The 21023-nt window shown below is 41.3% G+C and overlaps 1 protein-coding gene across 5 annotated transcripts in view; it reads left to right on the forward strand.

Annotated features, from left to right (window-relative positions):
* Positions 1-21023, forward strand: part of LOC133653657 (retinoic acid receptor gamma-A) — an 86503-nt gene that overhangs the window by 64479 nt on the left and 1001 nt on the right. For all 5 annotated transcript variants that reach the window (XM_062053188.1, XM_062053189.1, XM_062053190.1 and 2 more), the window contains 6 exons: positions 10171-10319; positions 10585-10726; positions 15510-15673; positions 15994-16170; positions 17283-17487; positions 19047-19205. In XM_062053188.1, coding sequence (XP_061909172.1) covers positions 10171-10319; positions 10585-10726; positions 15510-15673; positions 15994-16170; positions 17283-17487; positions 19047-19205 — 996 coding nt within the window. The remainder of the gene's footprint in view (positions 1-10170; positions 10320-10584; positions 10727-15509; positions 15674-15993; positions 16171-17282; positions 17488-19046; positions 19206-21023) is intronic.

Consider the following 21023-nt stretch of genomic DNA (forward strand, 5'->3'; position numbering starts at 1 on the left):
TAAGGTAGGTCTGAGGTGGGTTTGTGCCCGTTGCTGCAGTTTTAGTTTCAGAAGTCACCACAGTGACACGGATGGCAAATCGCCGGAAAGCCACAATCATTTCCTGGTCGCTCTCTCACACACGATCTTCCTCTTGGGGTTGGTTTAACAGAAAATGTTGCTGTTAATGTCCTTTTGTTCAAAGTAGAATGAAGCAGATAAGTACATAGCTGCGCAAGTATTGGGACATTCTGGAAGTCATCAACATTTGTAAATGTGCGTGTCTGTGAAAATCAGCTTGTGAGACAAGAATATCAGAATTGCTGTTTTGGTTCATCCCAAAGGCTAAGGTCTGGACTCTCAAGTCCTTCCACACTGAATTCCTCCAAGCATGCCTTGATGGGTTTTGCTGGAACAGAAAAGGGCCTTCCTCACACCACAAACGCATGGAGTTGTCCAGAATGTCTTGGTACTTTTACAATGAGGGAACTAACTGTTCTTGCCAACTTTATTCACTGAATACAAATATCTCCCATTTCTTTTGTCCAGTAGGTGCATGCTTTTAAGAAGATTTAGTCCTCTTGCATGGACAAAAAGCAAAGGGTCTCCCAGTCTGTGCGAGGGGGATGGCTTGTTCTACTCTTTGCGGGCGGGCGAGCTTGTTCCGTCACATTTTGGTGTGCAGTGCTTCCCTAATGGGTGGGAGTGGAGTACTACTGTTGTTGTTTACATTAACCTCCTCTCCCCTCACTTCCTCTGACAGAGCGAGGCTGCAGCCACGACCGGGCTACTTCTACTTTTGTAGGTTTCTATTGTTGTGGAGAGGAAGCAATAGTAATTGAATGAGGGCTGCAGACCTTGCCAGAGACAGACAGGTGAGAGCCAGGGCTACAGATGGTGAGAGGAAGTCTGGGAGGACGAGAAACAACCCCAAGGATCAAAGACTGTGGGCTTCCCTTTTCTCTCCTTGTCTCACCCGTCTGCTTCCTTTGCCCTCTGTCTGCTTCATTGCCTGCCCATCACTTCTTCCTGTGTTCTTGACATGATCAGTGGCCCAAGGCTGATCCACGTTGCTAGATTTGGGTTCACTCTGCAGTCATCGAAGAAGAGCTGTGCTTTACTCTCTTCTGGTGGGCAGATGAACAGTCAGCTGGAGCTCACCACAGGGATGAGGGGCCACATATTTTCCACAGAACTGCTCTTGACTGTTTTCTTTTTCCTGAGTTTGCCATGAAAATCCTTTGATTTCAATTATATTTCCTTTTAATTCCCTTTTCTTGAATTTTGTACAAGGACTTTTAAAGGAAACCATTTTATGGAGTTCATTGGGGACAGGCAGTTTGGCGTTTGAAGCCAACTTGTATGTGTTTTTGACAGGGTTGTGTGTAGCAGGAAAAGGGGATGCTTGTTGCCAAATGTCGGCTTGGCTGACTCCATCAAGAAAATATCAAAAGGCTCTTTATGAGGTGCTGTAAAGAAGAAACTGTGTTTTGAGAGCACTAGCAGACTGCAAGGGTAATTCCAGTTTTCAAAATGTGCCCCAAGGATAGAGGCTTGTCCCACCTGCTGCCTTTGCTTCTCTGCTCTGCACTTTTAACAGAGGTGGGGGGTGTAGTACAGATGAAGACTTAAGTGTGTGTTTGTACGTCGTGTCGTACTCAAAAGTCCCAAGATTTCTTCTGCAGCCACTGTGGCACCTGTGAGCAAACACGAAAATGTTCTACAATCTGTTCTCAGATTTGATGTTTGCATCATGCGGCCACAAGCCAGTCTCACTCTGTTTCATGACTTTCTGTGGATTCTGACAGACTGGTGTAAATTCCTGGATGAGTGTGTGTGTGTGTGTGTGTGTGTGTGTGTGTGTGTGTGTGTGTGTGTGTGTGTGTGTGTGTGTGTGTGTGTGTGTGTGTGTGTGTGTGTGTTTATCGCTCAGCCACCCCCTGGTCAGGAGGGCGCCCACTAACCACACACGAGGAGACGTTTTACAGTTGTACACCTTGTTTCTAAAAAACAGCTAAACAGTCATCTGTGTCCCAGGCAAGGAGGTTTTTGACAGCTGTTGAAAACCTCGTCTAACTCAGCACCTTTAATGAAAACGTCAACACACACATTCCTCCCTCCTGGCTTTTGGCTCAAGCTCAGTATAAACTAGGGGTATTTAAACACATTATTTTAGGAGCCACATTTCCAAAAATCTAAGGACCATAGGGCTGGACCTCTCCGTTTACTATTATTCTGAGAAGCCGCATCCCCTACAGTATAAATTTGATTTCAGTCTATCTATATATCTTATCTGAGTTACAGGAGCGCTCTGCTGTTTTGAAGGACATTCTTCAAAACAGCTCGTCAAAGATCATCTCTTTGACAGCACTCTAGTGTTTTTAAAAATCTGCTGAAAAAATGGGATTCTATCTCAAGTTTTTTTTAACTGAACTAGCGGGCCACGAGTGTATATGATAAAAAAGAGAGGACCTAAAAGGGAACGTTGAGGAACATCACTAGTAAGTTGAACAAATGACCACTGGCTGTATCTGGAGTAAACAAGCTACAACAACACCTTAATTACATAAATCACATTACTTAAAATCAAAGGACTTAAAGAGGTGCCTTGAGGAAGGCCTCATTTATGTAAATTACAGGGTTGGACCCTAGCAAAGTTAAAATGTCAATGTAAGGATCTACCAATGTTTTTATAGGGGTTCCTCTATACCAGTGGTCCCCAACCACTGGTCCGTTGATCGATTGGTACCGGGCCGCACAAGAAATTAAAAAAATTATATATATATATATATATATATATATATATATATGTATATATATATATATATATATTTAAAAAAAAAAAAATTAAATCAACATAAAAAACACAAGATACACTTACAATTAGTGCACCAACCCAAAAAACCTCCCTCCCCAATTTACACTCATTCACACTCATTCGCACAAAAGGGTTGTTTCTTTCTGTTATTAATATTTCTGGTTCCTACATTATATATCAATATAGATCAATACAGTCAGCAGGTATACAGTCCGTAAGCACACATGATTGTATTTTTTTATGACAAATAAAAAACAACCATACCTCCCCCCGGTCCGTGGGACAAATTTTCAAGCGTTGACCGGTCCGCAGTTACAAAAAGGTTGAGGACCACTGCTCTATACAACAGCCCCACTCTAGTGTTTAGGAATTTGCAGCAAAAATGTTTATCACCCAGGTTTTTTTAACGTGAGTTCTGGTGTCATTCCTGGGCTGGCTTTGGCCCCCGGGCTGCCGGTTGAATAGCCCTAGTACAAACCATTTCTTTGTGGCCATGTTTCATTGTGTCTGCGTGTGTTTTTTGTGTGCGGGCCCAGGCCTTGTGTAACTCACACAATGGACTCTTGATAGACTTTTCACATGAAAGCTTGCAGGTGACTCAATTGTGTGCGGCGTGGCTCGAGCAGAGCAGCGGAATCATTTGAGCTGTGGGAAAAGTAAAAGGGTGTAGCAGAAGTGGCTACAAAAGCAGTGACGGAGATCCTCAGGAAAAACTGGCACCGAAAAAGGGGAAGGAAATGAGTGTGTTGTGTGTGTGTGTGAGACCTTGCAGCAGAGGCCTCAGAGGGATGGCAGGAAGACGTGGGTCGGGAGACAAAGAAGAAAAGTGGCACTATAAAAAGGGTGTGGTACTTTCATTTCCTCTTTTTTTTCTGCCACTCCACTTGGTGTTTGCTCTGAGGTAGAGAGCCAAGGGGCAACCACCAAGGTGCCAGCAACTCCTCCAACCCACTGTTCATCCTCCTCCTCCTCAATCTGCTCCCCTTCTGCTGCTTCTGTCTGGCTGGTAACACACAAGAGAGACCTACTTTGTGCCCTTCTGTCACGCGTCGCCTACGAGTCTCACACAAACTTTTATCTGCTGACGCTGAGTGCGTCACAAACACGCAAGCTTTGCAGGCTGTTTAATGAAGGTAAAGATAAAGACAAAGGACCTGCATGCCCACGCTCGCAGTCACACGAACTGCAAAAACACAAACATAATGAGCCCCTCACACATCGGGCATTTTAATGGGGAACAGTGGACTGTAAGGAACAGGCCGCCTTTACAAAATCAAACAGGAGGCTGGTGTGAGCGTGCCTTGTGCTCACATAAACTACAGAGAGGGACACCTTCGAATAGGACCGTGACAACCTCTCGCACACTATATGCGACATGGTTCTCACGCTGTACTCGCATGCCGAGGTTGCACTTCGGGAGCAGCATCGCATCAAAGATTCACTCCCACAAGTCAAGTCACGTAGACACAATCTGCAGGCCTATTGTGAAAGAATACTTGTTATGCTGCCAGGCCGTCATATGCTGCTCAGTTACAGGCAGGCTGTTGCAACACCGAGCACGAGCCGCATCGTCACGCCTTTGCTCGCATACATGAGAACACTCCCATTTCCAGTCGAGTGAACAACAGGCGCCTTCTGTGTTACCAAAAACTCCACGCGCTTTTCTTCCTTCCCGCTGCTGATATATCTGTTGAAGCCAAAGCGGCGCAGCTGACGTGACCCAGAATTTAAAATAATTGACCTATGTGAGGTCACCTATTCCTGTCATTTGCAGTTAATATTCCCTCCTAATGAGGCTAACGATTCCACACATTCCCAGCCACTGTCAAGCTTTTAAGTGCAACGTAGCTTGTTTGTGTTTGTTCCTGGTGTTAGGATACTGTTGTTTGCAGCCACCGACTAGTATCAGGTTGTGTATGTATGCATTAGGCCTGATCACGATGTACAGAGCATTAAGGCCATGTCTACACTAAGTCGTTTAACCCCTTAAACGAATAATTATTTAGCTTAAGTCCCGTTTCAGCCACACTAAACCAGCGTTTAAGGTCCCCCTCCTCGGACAAATTTTTAAACGGGTAAGTCAGCCGTGTATTTCTTGAATCTCTGGCACTTAGCTTTGTATGGACTCATTGATCGTTTACAAAGTGAGTTCGGAGAGGAAGTGACGCCAGAAAGACCACGCCCACACAGGAAGTGACATCAGAAAGAACGGCCACAGCCAGCTTCATAATAAAGCGGTTTCGTAACTCGGAGCTAACCACTGGAAATATGAAGGCGAGTCATCCAGACATGCCCGTATTTCTCCTTCTTCTACATGTACAGACGCTTGTGGAAATCACACATGAATACCTTAAAAGAAAGCGATTGCATCTATTTTGAATACTACACTTCTCAGACGGCAAGAGAACTTTTGATTGTCCGGCCGGGTCGGCTGTGTTTCTACTTAGCGAAAAACTTTGTCCATTTGTCGAAGGAGAGTCAACGAGAATGCGAGCTTCCGTTGATGTGATAAAAAAGGTAGCGTGTGCTTTGTTTTACCTGGCCGTCGAGGAAAACGGCGAATGCATTTGGACTGGCAAAGCAGACTGTATCAGTTATTGTCCGCCATGTATGTCGCGGACTCGACGTCTAGGTCCAGAGTATATAAAGTCACCAAAAACGAATGGACAATGAAGGTGAAGGCCAAACAGTGAAGAGTGTCATGACCAGATATCTAGATCCCTAGTTTGATTGATGTTAAACAGTGGTTCTTAACCTTGTTGGAGGTACCGAACCCCACCAGTTTCTTATGCGCATTCACCGAACCCTTCTTTAGTGATAAATAAAATGTTTTTTTTTTTTCAAATTCACGACAAAGTTATGTTTTTTATACTGGTGCACAAAATGAACCGTGCATGAACATCACATTGTTCAAAGAAGAAAACCAACACAGCGCATGAACTCACAACAAATTACACACATGCAAATCAGATGGAAAATTAGAGGGGTATCCATAAGTACGTCGATAGGGAGAAGTTTTTATTTACAAGATGAGTCGGGTGTGTTGTGACCTTTGCGGCGCAGGCTCCACCGAACCCCTGAGGCAGACTCACCGAACCCCTAGGGTTCGATCGAACCCAGGTTAAGAACCACTGATGTAAAATGTTCTTTATCACATTGTTTACGTGTCTAATAAAGATTTGATTAATTTATGATGGCTCAGGTGTGATTCAATACAATAGAGCCCCCCAGCACACTGGATTCCAGTTAATTGAAATACCACAACACTGGATATTGTTAAAAAAGTTACATTTAAGAACTTGCACAAAAAGCAACACTGGAGATGACTATGACGTGTGCATTTTCCGCGCATGCATAGTGGGTCGCGTTGCGCCGGTGGACAGAGGGGGAGGGGGTCCTAAACAGTGGCATTGTTGTATGTGGACACGGATAAGGTTAGGTGTGATTTACCCTGGATAACCTTATCCGCTTAGTGTAAACGGGGCCTAAGAGAAATGATTAGTAAAGTGATACCTGGCAGGAAATCAACAGTGGCAAGTGATAAGTGTACTATCCCCCTTATTGCCTCTTTTATGCACCCCGCCCACCCGTCCAAACAACAGCAGCCACCCACCTATCCTACTCTTCTCATCTCATCCGTCCATCGTCGACTCGCAGAACTCTGCCGGCGGATTGTCATGTAAATGGTGCCCCAGGCATCGGGGCGCTGATAAGACGGGCCTCCCATTTCACAGGGCTTTGTTTTCTAAACAGTGATGAGCTGAGTTGAGGAGACCGAGGGGAAAGGGGCTCACGGCAGCTGCCTGAACGGGTCCTCTTACTGTGGCGCCTTGGGCGAGTTGGCTAGAGTGGGCTGAATGAAGTCAGCAAAGTTATGAACTCTGGAGGAACTACCTTTAAACTAGTCTCCTTCCAATAGTTCTCTCCGAGATGGCCTCTCATCTGCACGCTTTCTTCTTCCAATTAACTGATATCAACCAGGGTGTGATGCTTAATGGCACACATGGTTTGTGCTTTTCTTCTGACTTGTCAGCACTCTCTCTGGAGTGTCATTCGCTGCTGGTATTATTGCATAAAGGTTCAAGTCACGTTCAGAGGGTTGCTGATCTCCCGCTGATCCTCGCTTCTTTCTTACATTCCGGCCAAGAAGACATGAGGCGTGCTGCAGGCTGCCACAAACTTCAGGTTTTATGTTTTATTTGAACATTTGGCTTTGAGGTGGCTGTAAAAAAATCAAAAATGAAATCCAAAATAATAATGGAAAACATCTTTACCCCCAGCGAACCGTGGCTCAGTGAGAAATTAAAAGTGGATTCCTAAAAGTCAAAATTGTAGAGTCAAATTTATATGAATACCAGATGTTTGGAGCCACAGACAAGATGAAAAATATTTCTGTTGGACTAATCAAGAAGCTAGTAGAAATGTCAGTTTGGTCTTGAACAAGACCTTCCTTCACAGTGTCCTCCGCTCCCCCTTTGCCCCACTGCCCCTTTTCTTTCCGATCAAATTCCTCCATTTATGCCCCTTTTTTTTCTTTTTGAAGTCCCCCTTCACTTGTAAAAAGCCAAGCTGGTGGTTTTCACTTCAGCCTTGGGTGTGAGAGAGGAAGAATTGGGGAGGCGCAAGGGGGGGTTGTAGGTTAAGTTTAGGCTAGCCCTCTGTGCTTTCCATTGAGGGCACTGGGGGTGGGAGGGTGCAGTAAAAGTTAGAATTTTAGAGCCTCCCTGTTTTTTATTTTATGATTGGCTTTTTTTACGGGCTGGGGGCTACAGCTGGTGGTGTGAATAGCTGCCCAAGGTGACTGAGTCCCAATAAAGTCAGGGCCAGCCTGACTGGGGCCTCCAGCCTAGCTATGGGACCGCCTTTATAGGCCGCCTTACGAGCCGAGGCCTCTATTAAAACCTGGCAGGGCTGCACCGAGGAATTTAGGGCCAGGAAACAAGAGAAAAATAGGGTTTGTGTGTCAGGGGGTGGTGGGTTACCAAGTTGAAGGCGGGGTTGAAGTTTAAGGGTGACTAATGGGGCAAGTTGAAAGAGGTGTGATGTGTGACGAGGGCCTGGCGCTATGTGTGTTAGCACATGTTTGCATGCATCTCAGGCCTGCATCAATTCCACTTAGAGTACAGTTAGGTTTAATGTAGCATTGCTAATACATGGCTTCAAGTCACATTGTTCGTGTCACAATTGTGTTGCAAAAATATGTTATAGTTTATAGTTGTGCATGTATACACTGTCTGAAGTGTGTGTGTGCGTGTGTGTGTGTGTGTGTGTGTGTGTGTGTGTGTGTGTGTGTGTGTGTGTGTGTGTGTGTGTGCGTGTGTGTGTGTGCGTGCGTGGTGGGGTAGATGTTCTCACGAGGCTGTGTCAGTCTGTGGAATGATGAGCAGCCAGTTTTGACTGGCTGCCACCTGGTCTTATCGGAGGAGCTGTCAATCAATGACAACCACAGTAAAACAATTTTGTCAACAATCCACACATTCAGGAAAGTGGAGGCTGGCACGTTGTTAATTTATCTCTCCGCCAGTATCTTTTCAATAATCCTATCAAGGTGTTCCAAATACAGTGGAACCTCGATTTACAGACATAATTGGTTCTTAACGGGGTGCGTCGGTAGAAAAAATGTAAGCAGATTTCTCTATAATAAACAATAAAAACATAAATAATTGGCTTCAGCCCCGACAACGGTCCGTATTTCATTAAAGGTTTGTGCACTTTTAACACAATATAAATAAAGAATATAAAGGAAGGTCAATATGACAAGGGGGTGATAAATCAACTATCTCACAACAACAACTAGCTAAACTGTCCTCCTTACGCAGCTGCCCTGCCTACACACACACACACACACAAACACACACACACAAACACACACACACACACACACACACACACACACACCAGCACACATGCACGCACACATGCACACACACACACACACACACACACACACACACACACACACACACACACACACACACACACACACACACACACACACACACACACACACACACACACACACACACTTACACACACACTCACAGTTTGAAATCACAAAACTCCTTAACTATATCATCCAGGTCACTACTCTAATTAGGAATAAAACATCAAATCCACTTTACCTTGCTGGTTTGTCTTCTTTGTCTGTGGTGGGTGGGAAGCGGAAAGAAGTATTCATAACGCTGTGGCAACTTCCTGAATTTTTCAAACCACACATCGTTTGTCGATTGCTTTCTTTGGACTCATATTAGGCGAGCAAAACTAGAAAAAAACACTTAAAAAGCCGGCCCATAGTAAATAAATAAATGATAAATGGGTTATACTTGTGTAGCGCTTTTCTACCTTCAAGGTACTCAAAGCGCTTTGACAGTATTTCCACATTTACCCATTCACACACACATTCACACACTGATGGCGGCCATGCAAGGCGCTAACCAGCAGCCATCAGAGGCAAAGGGTGAAGTGTCTTGCCCAAGGGCACAACGGACGTGACTAGGAAGGTAGAAGGTGGGAATTGAACCCCAGTAACCAGCAACACTCCGATTGCTGGCACAGCCACTCTACCAACTTCACCATGCCGTCCCTGCCGTAGATGTGCTTACAGGCACAAAATGGCTTCCCTGCTGGCACGCAATGGGTGGATAAAACGTTCGTACACGGAAACAAGGATCGTACAGCAAAGCATATTTTTTTTCGGTCTGCAGTTTGTATATGGGAAAGTACGTATCATGAGGGTTTTGTAAATCGAGCTTCCACTGTCATGTTATTGTATGTGTTGTATGTGTATATGTATTACGTCCATCCATTTTCTACTGCCTGTCCCTTTCGAGGTTGCGGGGGTGCTGGAGCTTATCCCAGCTGCATTTGGGCGGTAGGCGGGGTACACCCTGGACAAGTTGCCACCTCATCGCAGGGCCAACACAGATAGACAACATTCACATTCACACACTAGGGCCAAATTTAGCGTTGCCAATCAACCTATCCCCAGGTGCATGTCTTTGGAGGTTGGAGGAAGCCGGAGTACCCGGAGGGAACCCACGTAGTCATCCGTTGTACTTATTTGGATCCAGAAGAAATATTGTTAATAGACCTCTGTTTCTGCCTTATGCATATGCTTGATGACAACAATCTGAACAGGCAATGACTATTTTGATTTTTTAATGTTCTGTTCCGGCTTCCCGCATTCAAACAAATCAATGGAGGAGAAAAGAAATGCCAGCAGCAGTCATTTCATCCTTGAAAGCAATTCTAAACAGTCAACATGCTTCATGTATTTGTATGCGTGCACCATAGCCGTAGGACAATGATTTCTGACATATCACATTCTCATGTGCCTGTCTTCTTTTTTTCCCCCTTTCCCTCCCCCTCTATAGCGGTGGAGACCCAGAGCACCAGCTCGGAAGAGATGGTACCCAGTTCTCCATCACCACCTCCCCCACCTCGGGTCTACAAGCCCTGCTTTGTGTGCCAGGACAAGTCCTCGGGGTATCACTATGGGGTCAGCTCCTGCGAGGGTTGCAAGGTGAGAAGATCCTGCAGTAGTAACACAACTCTAGCATTTGGCAAATTGCTTTCAAGGCTTCCATTACTGAAGGAAATTAAATCTTCAAGAAAAGAAAAGAGCATGGGACTGCAAAGTTTAAAAATAGAGGACCGTTTCAAAGGAAAGGGGAAGCAGGGAAACAATTAAATGTCACATACAGTACTTTATATGATGACTTGGCATTAACCGAGAACGTCTCCCCTGCCCTTCTCCCCTTTGGTCTTGGTTCTTCCTGATGCTCCAGGGTTTCTTCCGTCGCAGCATCCAGAAGAACATGGTGTACACCTGCCACCGAGACAAGAACTGTCAGATTAACAAGGTCACGCGCAACCGCTGCCAGTACTGCAGGCTGCAGAAGTGCTTTGAGGTCGGCATGTCCAAGGAAGGTAAGTGCTACAACTACATCTCCAATGCTTTCAAAATATCATTTTTTAAAATCCATTTCACTTCTACCTGAATCGTCTGAACGCCTATTTATTTAATACAGACCCCGTTTCCATATGAGTTGGGAAATTGTGTTAGATGTAAATATAAACGGAATACAATGATTTGCAAATCATTTTCAACCCATATTCAGTTGAATATGCTACAAAGACAACATATTTGATGTTCAAACTGATAAACATTTTTTTTTTGTGCAAATAATCATTAACTTTAGAATTTGATGCCAGCAACACGTGACAACGAAGTTGGGAAAGGTGGCAATAAATACTGATAAAGTTGAGGAATGCTCATCAAACACTTATTTGGAACATCCCACAGGTGAACAGGCAAATTGGGAACAGGTGGGTGCCATGATTGGGTATAAAAGTAGATTCCATGAAATGCTCAGTCATTCACAAACAAGGATGGGGCGAGGGTCACCACTTTGTCAACAAATGCGTGAGCAAATTGTTGAACAGTTTAAGAAAAACCTTTCTCAACCAGCTATTGCAAGGAATTTAGGGATTTCACCGTCTACGGTCCGTAATATCATCAAAGGGTTCAGAGAATCTGGAGAAATCACTGCACGTAAGCAGCTAAGCCCGTGACCTTCGATCCCTCAGGCTGTACTGCATCAACAAGCGACATCAGTGCGTAAAGGATATCACCACATGGGCTCAGAAACACTTCAGAAACCCACTGTCAGTAACTACAGTTGGTCGTTATATCTGTAAGTGCAAGTTAAAACTCTCCTATGCGAGGCGAAATCCGTTTATCAACAACACCCAGAAACGCTGTCGGCTTCGCTGGGCCTGAGCTCATCTAAGATGAACTGATACACAGTGGAAAAGTGTTCTGTGGTCTGACGAGTCCACATTTGAAATTGTTTTCGGAAATCGTAGACGTCGTGTCCTCCGGACCAAAGAGGAAAATAACTATCCGGATTGTTATAGGCGCAAAGTTGAAAAGCCAGCATCTGTGATGGTATGGGGGTGTATTAGTGCCCAAGACATGGGTAACTTACACACCTGTAAAGGCGCCATTAATGCTGAAAGGTACATACAGGTTTTGGAGCAACATATGTTGCCATCCAAGCAAAGTTACCATGAACGCCCCTGCTTATTTCAGCAAGACAATGCCAAGCCACGTGTTACATCAACGTGGCTTCATAGTAAAAGAGTGCAGGTACTAGACTGGCCTGCCTGTGGTCCAGACCTGTCTCCCATTGAAAATGTGTGGCGCATTATGAAGCCTAAAATACCACAATGGAGACCCCCGGGCTGTTGAACAACTTAAGCTGTACATCAAGCAAGAATGGGAAAGAATTCCACCTTAAAAAATGTGTCTCCTCAGTTCCCAAACGTTTACTGAGTGTTGTTAAAAGGAAAGGCCATTTAACACAGTGGTGAACATGCCCTTTCCCAACTACTTTGGCACGTGTTGCAGCCATGAAATTCTAAGTTAATTATTATTTGAAAAAAAAAAATTAAGTTTATGAGTTTAAACATCAAATATGTTGTCTTTGTAGTGCATTCAATTGAATATGGGTTGAAAAGTATCTGCAAATCATTGTATTCCGTTTATATTTACATCTAACACAATTTCCCAACTCATATGGAAATGTGGTTTGTATTTCAATAGCCTTTGCTGACATCATGTAGTTCCTTTTTAGACCACAAACTACACAGACGGAATCAACAGTGCCTCTGCTGGTTGCAGCCAAATAGTGCATTACATTTTGCCTTTAGTTTGACGATACAGGCGGATTATGCTAGGACAGTGGTACCTCGACTTACGAGTGTTTTGAGATACCAGCTGTCTCTTGGCTTTTTGTTGTGCGTTTTAAAATGCGAGCATACATTTAAATCACGAGCCTTCCTGCCGCCAGTTGGTGTAGCGATTATCAGAATGAATTCTGTTGGATCAAAACATGGGGTCTTACATCCTAGCATTAGTTTATAGCTACAGATTTGTTTTTCCAACCGTTGGAATGGGGAATGTTAGTGTGAAGGACAGTGTTGGGAAAATGGTATTTATTGAATTAAAGAAAGAAATCATCCAAAACATGAGTGTGTAGCCAAACAACAGACATTTATCTATCAAAAAAATATGGATTGGCTGCTGATGGTGTGTTTGACGGAAATACCGTTAAAAGGAGACACAATAGAAGTCCTCTCTCCAGTTACTGTAGTTGTTTGTACTACATTCTATCGTATTGTCCTTATTCATGTACTATTCAAAAGTTTGTTTCTATTTCTAAAATGCATTTTACATGTTAAAAATTCTGCACATTTGGAGGGTCCAAGTTAAGTTAAGTTAAAGTCCCAACGATAGTCACACACACACTAGGTGTGGTGAAATTATCCTCTGCATTTGACCCATCCCATGTTCACCCCCTAGGAGGTGAGGGGAGTAGTGAGCAGCAGGGGTGGCCGCGCTCGGGAATCATTTTGGTGATTTAACCCCCAATTCCAACCCTCCATGCTGAGTAACAAGCAAGCACAAATCCAATTTATTTTAACGAGTGATGTTGATTTGAGATAAGAGTGTTTTGAGTTAAGAGCTCGGTCACAGAACCAATTAAACATGTACATTGAGGTACTACTGTAATCTGTACCAAAAAGTCAGACTCGTATGAGCAATTTTTCCAATCAGAAATAGAGTAAATCCGATTAATTCCTTTCAAACACCCAAAATTATTAACACAAACATATTATAGAGGATACTTATAGTTTTACACGCTAAGAACTGCAAAAACACATAATTAACAATTCAATGGATAAATGAACATTTAACATCACTTCTACCCTTATTGAAGACTCACAAATTCAATAGTGGTTCTCACCTTCTTTATCAAAGTGCTGGCAGGGTTGGGCATTGTTTGAATTTGAACAGTTCCAGTTCCGATTTCGACTCCTCGTTTCGATTCCGGTTCCTAACGATTATCAGTTTCGATTCTTAAATAGGCACGGTCGTTATAAAGGTTTGCATGGTTTAAATGAGGCAGCTGACCAGAGTCCCCTTTATTAACAAGACACAAATGTCCCCTTTAAAAATAAATGGTGGAGGTTACTTCTTCTTTATTGTTTGGCACATACTCGGCGGCTATTTCTTCTAGTCTGGCATTAAAACAGATATCGAAATTAGAATGATGACTCTTAACCAGTGGCGGACCGTGCGTTTCCCACCTTCATTGATGTCCGACTTTAATGATTACCTCTCAAAATACCATTATTTACGTCACCACATGACCATTGCTGGAGAAATACTATACAGAAACACATTTACACACTACTGGGCATTGAATCACCACCAACAGTGTACATAACGGGTTATTTTCTGGCGCATTTAAAAATCAATAAACTCGCATCAGCAATTAAAACATATCTTATGTACTGTCAAAATTAAAATTGCAAAAAACATTAAACGTGAAAAAATTAAGAAATAACATATCTGAACTCACAATCTGTAGAAACCATTCGAGCTTCCGGGGTTGGCTGACATCATCTCGCAAGATGTAGTTTCTCTTTAAATATCCTTCTTGAAAATGGCCTTGCAAATATATGTGTTGTCTTGTCTAATCTTAAAAGATGCAGAGGAGGCGTGTTGGCCGAGTTCTTAAAGTTTACTCCACAAGGTGCTCATCAAAAACATACCGCTGCTGGCTTAACGTGGCTACTGCTCATGCTCTGCACTACTGTGGCATGCTGGGTAATGGAGTTCTTGTGTTAGCTAGCGCATAACATCACAATGTATATCTGCCTTAGGCCATCTAGAAGGCCTTACTGACAACAACTCGTGATCTGATTGGCTATCACAACTGTCTGTCAACTGTATGTCCCAGCATTGTTGATTCTGAAGGCTTCGAGCAGATTTGGTACAGCATGGCAACATAAGCTAGCCGAGTTCTGATTGGATAAAAACTGTATAAACTAAAAACAACAGCGCTGGAAGGAGCATAATATGACATGAAGAGAATATAAATATTTTTAGATATTTAGGGAAAGTAAATAAAAAAATACTTTTACATTTAATTATGATCATGATTTCTGGTTATGTTATTAGGCCAGCAGAGAAGACCTTGCTGGCCCTGACGGCACACCACTGCTCTTAACTGTGCCCAAACTACTCCAAGAAGGCACGCACAGCGACTGTGTGCTCACACAAAGTTGTTTACATCAACTGTTGCAGTCACATGCATGCACTTTACGCCACAACACGTCAAACTGTCGCGACTACGCAACCCCACGGCAGTATGCTACGGCTTTCTCTGACACACTCAAGCAGAAAACACATTCTGATTCGCCGTCATGTTGGCAGTGTTTCATGCTACCTCGCTTACGTCGACTTTGCGTGTGGACATCCGGGTGCAAGTGGCAGTTTGTGGCCCCCACGCACAGCCCCAGGGACATGTATGTGGGTGTAATGTTTTGTGTGGGATGTACGTTAAGACCGGGATCACATTGTGCCTCTGCTATTAGTGGATATCCTGAAAGGAAGGAAAGTATGGGAGGAGGGAGCGGAGGGAGAGAGTTGACTATGCACGGCAGTCAACTTGATAGAGAGATGGACAAGGAAGAGAGCGGCGATAAGGAAGAGATAGCCGGCGTCCAAGCTGTGCTAAAGGAAATATGTTAATACTGTTAAGGGCAACCTCAGTTTTGGTTTCCACTACCGTGCACAAAGCCCTTGTGTCAACATTCCCTTAGCTCACTGCATTTTCCTGTCTTGCTTTTCTTCACTCAGCGGTACGCAACGACAGAAACAAAAAGAAGAAGGACGTGAAAGAGGAGGTGATGCTTCCAGAGAGCTATGAGCTCAGTGGAGAACTGGAGGAGCTTGTCAATAAAGTCAGCAAAGCTCACCAAGAGACCTTCCCCTCACTTGGCCAACTGGGCAAATACACCACCGTAAGTCACTCACATCCTTTTTTTTACTTAAAGCACACCCGAGCATCATTGACATTTCCCAAGTTGCATTAAAAGACATAAATTCACCGTATCTTGCCCAACATAGTGGTGGCTTGACTAATTCAGTTCCCCATTTAACCATCTGTGTGGCCTCCCAGTGATTGATGTAACATGTAAATGGATTTCTTCCTCCTTGATGGATGTAAAATGTAAATGTCCCGCAAAGGCTCGGAAAACACGCTCGATGCAAACAGGGTTGCGCTCCGCCTCCGCAAGCAGCGCGCTGATCCGTCTGTGCTTTTGTATGTTTGTTTGTTCAGAACTCCAGCTCCGACCACCGTGTCCAGCTTGATCTGGGCCTATGGGACAAATTCAGTGAGCTGTCAACCAAATGCATCATCAAGATTGTGGAATTTGCCAAACGGCTGCCAGGTTTCACCACCCTCAGCATTGCTGACCAGATCACACTTCTTAAGTCTGCCTGCTTGGACATTCTGGTAAATAGATGGCTTTGTTGTTATCTTATCTCATAAATGACCCGACAAAATAACCAGTTCTGAAATGAAGAAATACTTACACCTGGTGGACAAAGGTGGTAGTGCAAGAAGGTTTTAGTCTAAATAAGGGGTGTCAAACTCGTTTTCATTGAGGGCCCCATCGCAGTTATGGCTGCCCTCAGAGGGCCACTTGTAACAGCGAATAATATACGAATTTGCCTATGCATGTGATTATTGTATATATTTTTTTACCTATACAGTAAAAAAAACTGGCAACTCAATCACCATTATTATATTGTAAAATTAACAGTTTTTTTTTTTTTTTTTACATTTTACAACATATTACAGTAAATGGAAAAACAGTACCACTTTTGTTTTTACAGAAAAAAACTTTACTGTACAACTTTATACGATTTTACAACATATTACTTAAAAAGGAAAAACAGTTTCACTGTTTTTTGTAATTCTAGCAACTGAACTGCCAATTTTTTACCATGAAAAAATTTGGTACCTTTATTTCCCATTTACAGTAATACATCGTATCAACATTTTACTGTTAAAAAAAAAAAAAAAAAGGCAGCTCATTCAACAGAATTTACCATGAAAACAGTGGTAGAGTTTTTAAAATGTACAACAATATTCTGTAAAAAATAATACCATACATTTTACTACAAACGCTATTGTCATTTTACAGTGTACAATTTGATAAACATATTGATTTGAATTTATAAGTCAAGCAAATATTTTTATTTTTTTTATTTTGACAAAAATTGTTTGGAAAGTATGATAAAACATACGGGAAAATATTGGATGATATCAAAGTTTAAAAAGTATGCAATTTCATCCTGTACATACATTCTTTTTCTGTCAAAATGGAAAAAACAAATACCTTTTGTAGGTAAAGATATGGTACTTTATTCACACATATTATTTGCAGACGTTCTCGCGCCATATAAAATGATGTTGCGGCCCATATCTGGCCCCAGGCCTTAAGTTTAACATTATTATTCTGACCCTGCTGTGTATTGGGTATAAATTATCCATGAATAGCATGCAACATTATTTAATTAAATTAATAATAAACACATTTCCATCCTCCTTTTCCCATATAGATGCTTCGGATCTGCACACGCTACACTCCAGAACAGGATACTATGACCTTTTCCGATGGCTTGACTCTGAACCGAACGCAAATGCACAACGCTGGCTTTGGACCCCTAACAGACTTGGTGTTTGCCTTTGCTGGCCAGCTTTTACCCCTGGAGATGGATGACACAGAGACTGGCCTCCTCAGCGCCATCTGCCTCATCTGTGGAGGTACTGTAGCAGGATTTGTTGATCATTTGCCTTTTTAAAGGGGAAGTGGTCTTGGTGTGTAACAGTTAGGGCTGACAAAATTAACGCTTTAATGCAGATTATCACCCAAGCATGTTTGTCTTAAAATAGCACAAAAGGTGTTAATATTGATGAGGATAAAATATTTGTTTAGATCACAGGTGTCAAATTCAAGGTGGTTCAGATCTGGGCCGCCACATTGTTTTATATGTCCCGCAAAAGCCAATAAAGAATATGCGGTAAGAAAGTACTTAGTAAATGTAATCGTTCTTTCCATTTTAACAGAAAAAAATGCATGTACTGCATGAATTTTTTTTACTTTAATATGATCTATCAATGCAACAATTATTATATCATCATATAGTCCAAACATGTTTTTTGTTTAAATAATAAAAACTCAAATATCTGAGTGACTTTTTTTTTTTCCACCAATTTATTTTAAACACAACAAACCAGCTACACCACAGCTGTCAAACTTAAGGCCCAGGGGCCCATTCTGGCCCTCCAAATCATTTAATGTTGCCCGCAAAAGCCTGGAAATAATATACTTAAATAAAGTACTTACAGTATATTTTCTTACTAAATGTGCTCGTTCCATTTTGACCGGAAAAAAAATACATGTATTTGCAATTGCATATCTTTTATACTTTACTATTATCTAGTAATTGTTCAAAAATAAAACTATCATACATTTCAAACTTTTATAAAAAAAAAAAAAATCTCATTTCAAAGCCAGTTATCAATCTAATTGTACAATGTAAAAAGGACAATAGATTTTGTGGTTAAAAAATGCCAGCTCAGAATTTTACTGTAAAAACGTGACTCAAAACCACTGTAAATTATACAGTAAAATTTTGGCGACTGAGCTGATAGGTTTTTTTTAACTGCACAATCAATTATTTTTTTTTACAGTGTATGTAAAAGATATAATATTCAAATGCACAGGCAATTGTATAATATTATCATGAGGTGAATCCCTATACATTTATATTAATGAATTATTCACGGTTACAAGCGGCCCTCTGAGGACAACCATAACTGTGACACGCCTGATCTACACTGTTCAAGCCAATAAGCATCAACGATACAATATTTTAATCTAAAAAAAGGAAACAATTGTAATATTAAAAGAAAGTTTAAAAACAATAAATTGTGATTACAAAGCAAGTTATTCATCAAACTATATGTTAAAAAATAATAATATAATTATACATCCATATTCATATACAGTGGCCCTCAATGAAAATGATTTTGACACCTCTGGTTTAGATGTTCTGTTATTATGAACATTAATGTTAAAGGTATTTAATTAACACGTCATGCATGTACATTCCCTTCTTTCTTCAGTCTCGTTGTCATGCAAAATAAAACACAAAAATATATATTAAAAAAAAAAGTAACTGTTTGCACCCTTGTGATTCATCTGATTTAAATGTTGAATGGTTTGACAGCATCATTTTTAATTGAATTTGTGAACAAAAACATGTCCAGTTATGTTCATTTAAGGTTGCTCAATGAGCGATTTCCTCCTCCTTCATTAGACCGCATGGACCTGGAGGAGCCCCAGAAAGTGGATAAGCTGCAAGAGCCTCTGCTGGAGGCTTTAAAGATTTACGCCCGTCGTCGTCGCCCCAACAAGCCCCACATGTTCCCGCGCATGCTCATGAAGATCACGGACCTCAGGGGCATCAGTACCAAAGGTGAGAAGAATTTTCTGCTATTTCACTGGTCAGCACAAACATATTTCAAGTATGTTTCATACACGGCGTAATACTTCTAGAGTTCCTAATCAGTGTCCATACATACTAGGTTAGACCAAAACAAACCTTCTCAAATGTCCTCCAGCAACACTAGCAAAGAGATTCCCATCGAAATAAATGTGTGATCAAAGGCAGTAGTGACATCTAGAGGACAAAGTATGTCCTACATGTGACTGTCTTTAATGAAATGGCTCCTCCATCCTCCATTGTTTGTGTCAAGTTCTTCTTTGTTCAATTCATTGACAGGTTACACTGATATCACACCATTCACTCAGCTATGGTGGAAAAACATTTATTCATTGATCATGAAAAATTGTCTAACTTGCGTGCAGTCTTATTGTTTTCCAGTCACAACCAATCTCATTAATTACTACTTTAAACCTTACTATGTCGTTACCGGAAAGAGGCACAGCGAGTTTTGACGCTCTTTTTTTGTGCTCCAACACGGTCTCCACTTCCACACTTCCTTATTTTACACCAATCACACATGTGCATTCAAGGACCGCCAGTAAAAAATGGCATTTTCAAGATGGCTGTTGTGAGTAACTAATCTCATTTTACATCTCTGAGTGGCACATGCCAGATATGTGAATGTTTTTCAAAAAAAGGAGCACAATCATTATTGTTTCTTTTTCCTTGTGCAATTTATTTTTTCAGAAAGTAACTATAATGATCAGGCAGGCCCTGGATACATTCTGGCCCTATAAAGAATTGTATTTTTATGCCCCTCTTTACAATTTCTATCTTCTTTTAATACTTTTTAAATTAACTTGATGCATGTTTTGAAATACATTTTTCAATAATATTTTCAATGCAAATTAACAAATTTAATACATCCCAGCACTAAAAGATGAGCCTGTTTTGATGCTATGGTAAATGTTATGTTGTGATGTTGTATTTTTTTTATTTATTATATCGTATATGTATTGTGTGCTTTTTTTATTTTTCTCTCTTTTTTTTTTTCTACTTTTTTTTGGAATTGTAAATTTACTGCCTTTTTTACATCACGGCCAGGGGACTACAGATGAAAACTAGCCTTCTGGCTAATTCTGGCTTTTTTAACCATGTGTAGTCATGTGGTTTTTTTTTAAAATTGCATTGTCCCATTTTAAATGAATTAACCTTAATCTTAATAACATTTGTTTAAAAAATTGCAAATTTAAATTTAAATTCTATTTAGTTTAATTTTGCAGTTTTTATACACATTTTGTTAAATGTGTTATAAATAAAATTGCAAAAAAAAGAAGCTAAATTAGCTATAAAGCATGTTAATATTAGCATGCCAACTTTTCTAGCTAATTTTATATGTTTTTTTTAAACAAATCTTGTTGAATTTGCTACAAATAAAAATGTAATAAAACAGCAAAATTAACTAGAAAAGTTAGCATGCTAATTTTAACATGCTAACTTTTAATTTAGCAAGAAAAGTTAGCATGCTAACTTTTTCTGGCCAGTTTTGCTGTTTCTATACACTATTAGTCATTGGCAGGTTACACTGTTATAAAATTAGCTAGAAAAGTTGGCATTATAATATTAACTTGCATGCATAAACATGCTTTATAGCTAATTTAGCATTTTTTTGCACTTTTATTTATAACAAATTTAACAAAATGTGTTTAATAAAAAATAAAAATAAAAATAAAAATATATATAACTAATGTTTCATGCTTACACCTTAGAGTCATATAACTTGGTACTTGCTAACATTAGCAATTTACTTCGGTTTGGGCATCTGAGCATTCGCACGTAATTTCTCCC

The sequence above is a fragment of the Entelurus aequoreus genome, linkage group LG07 (assembly GCF_033978785.1).
Source record: "Entelurus aequoreus isolate RoL-2023_Sb linkage group LG07, RoL_Eaeq_v1.1, whole genome shotgun sequence".
In the NCBI taxonomy this organism is placed as follows: domain Eukaryota; kingdom Metazoa; phylum Chordata; class Actinopteri; order Syngnathiformes; family Syngnathidae; genus Entelurus; species Entelurus aequoreus.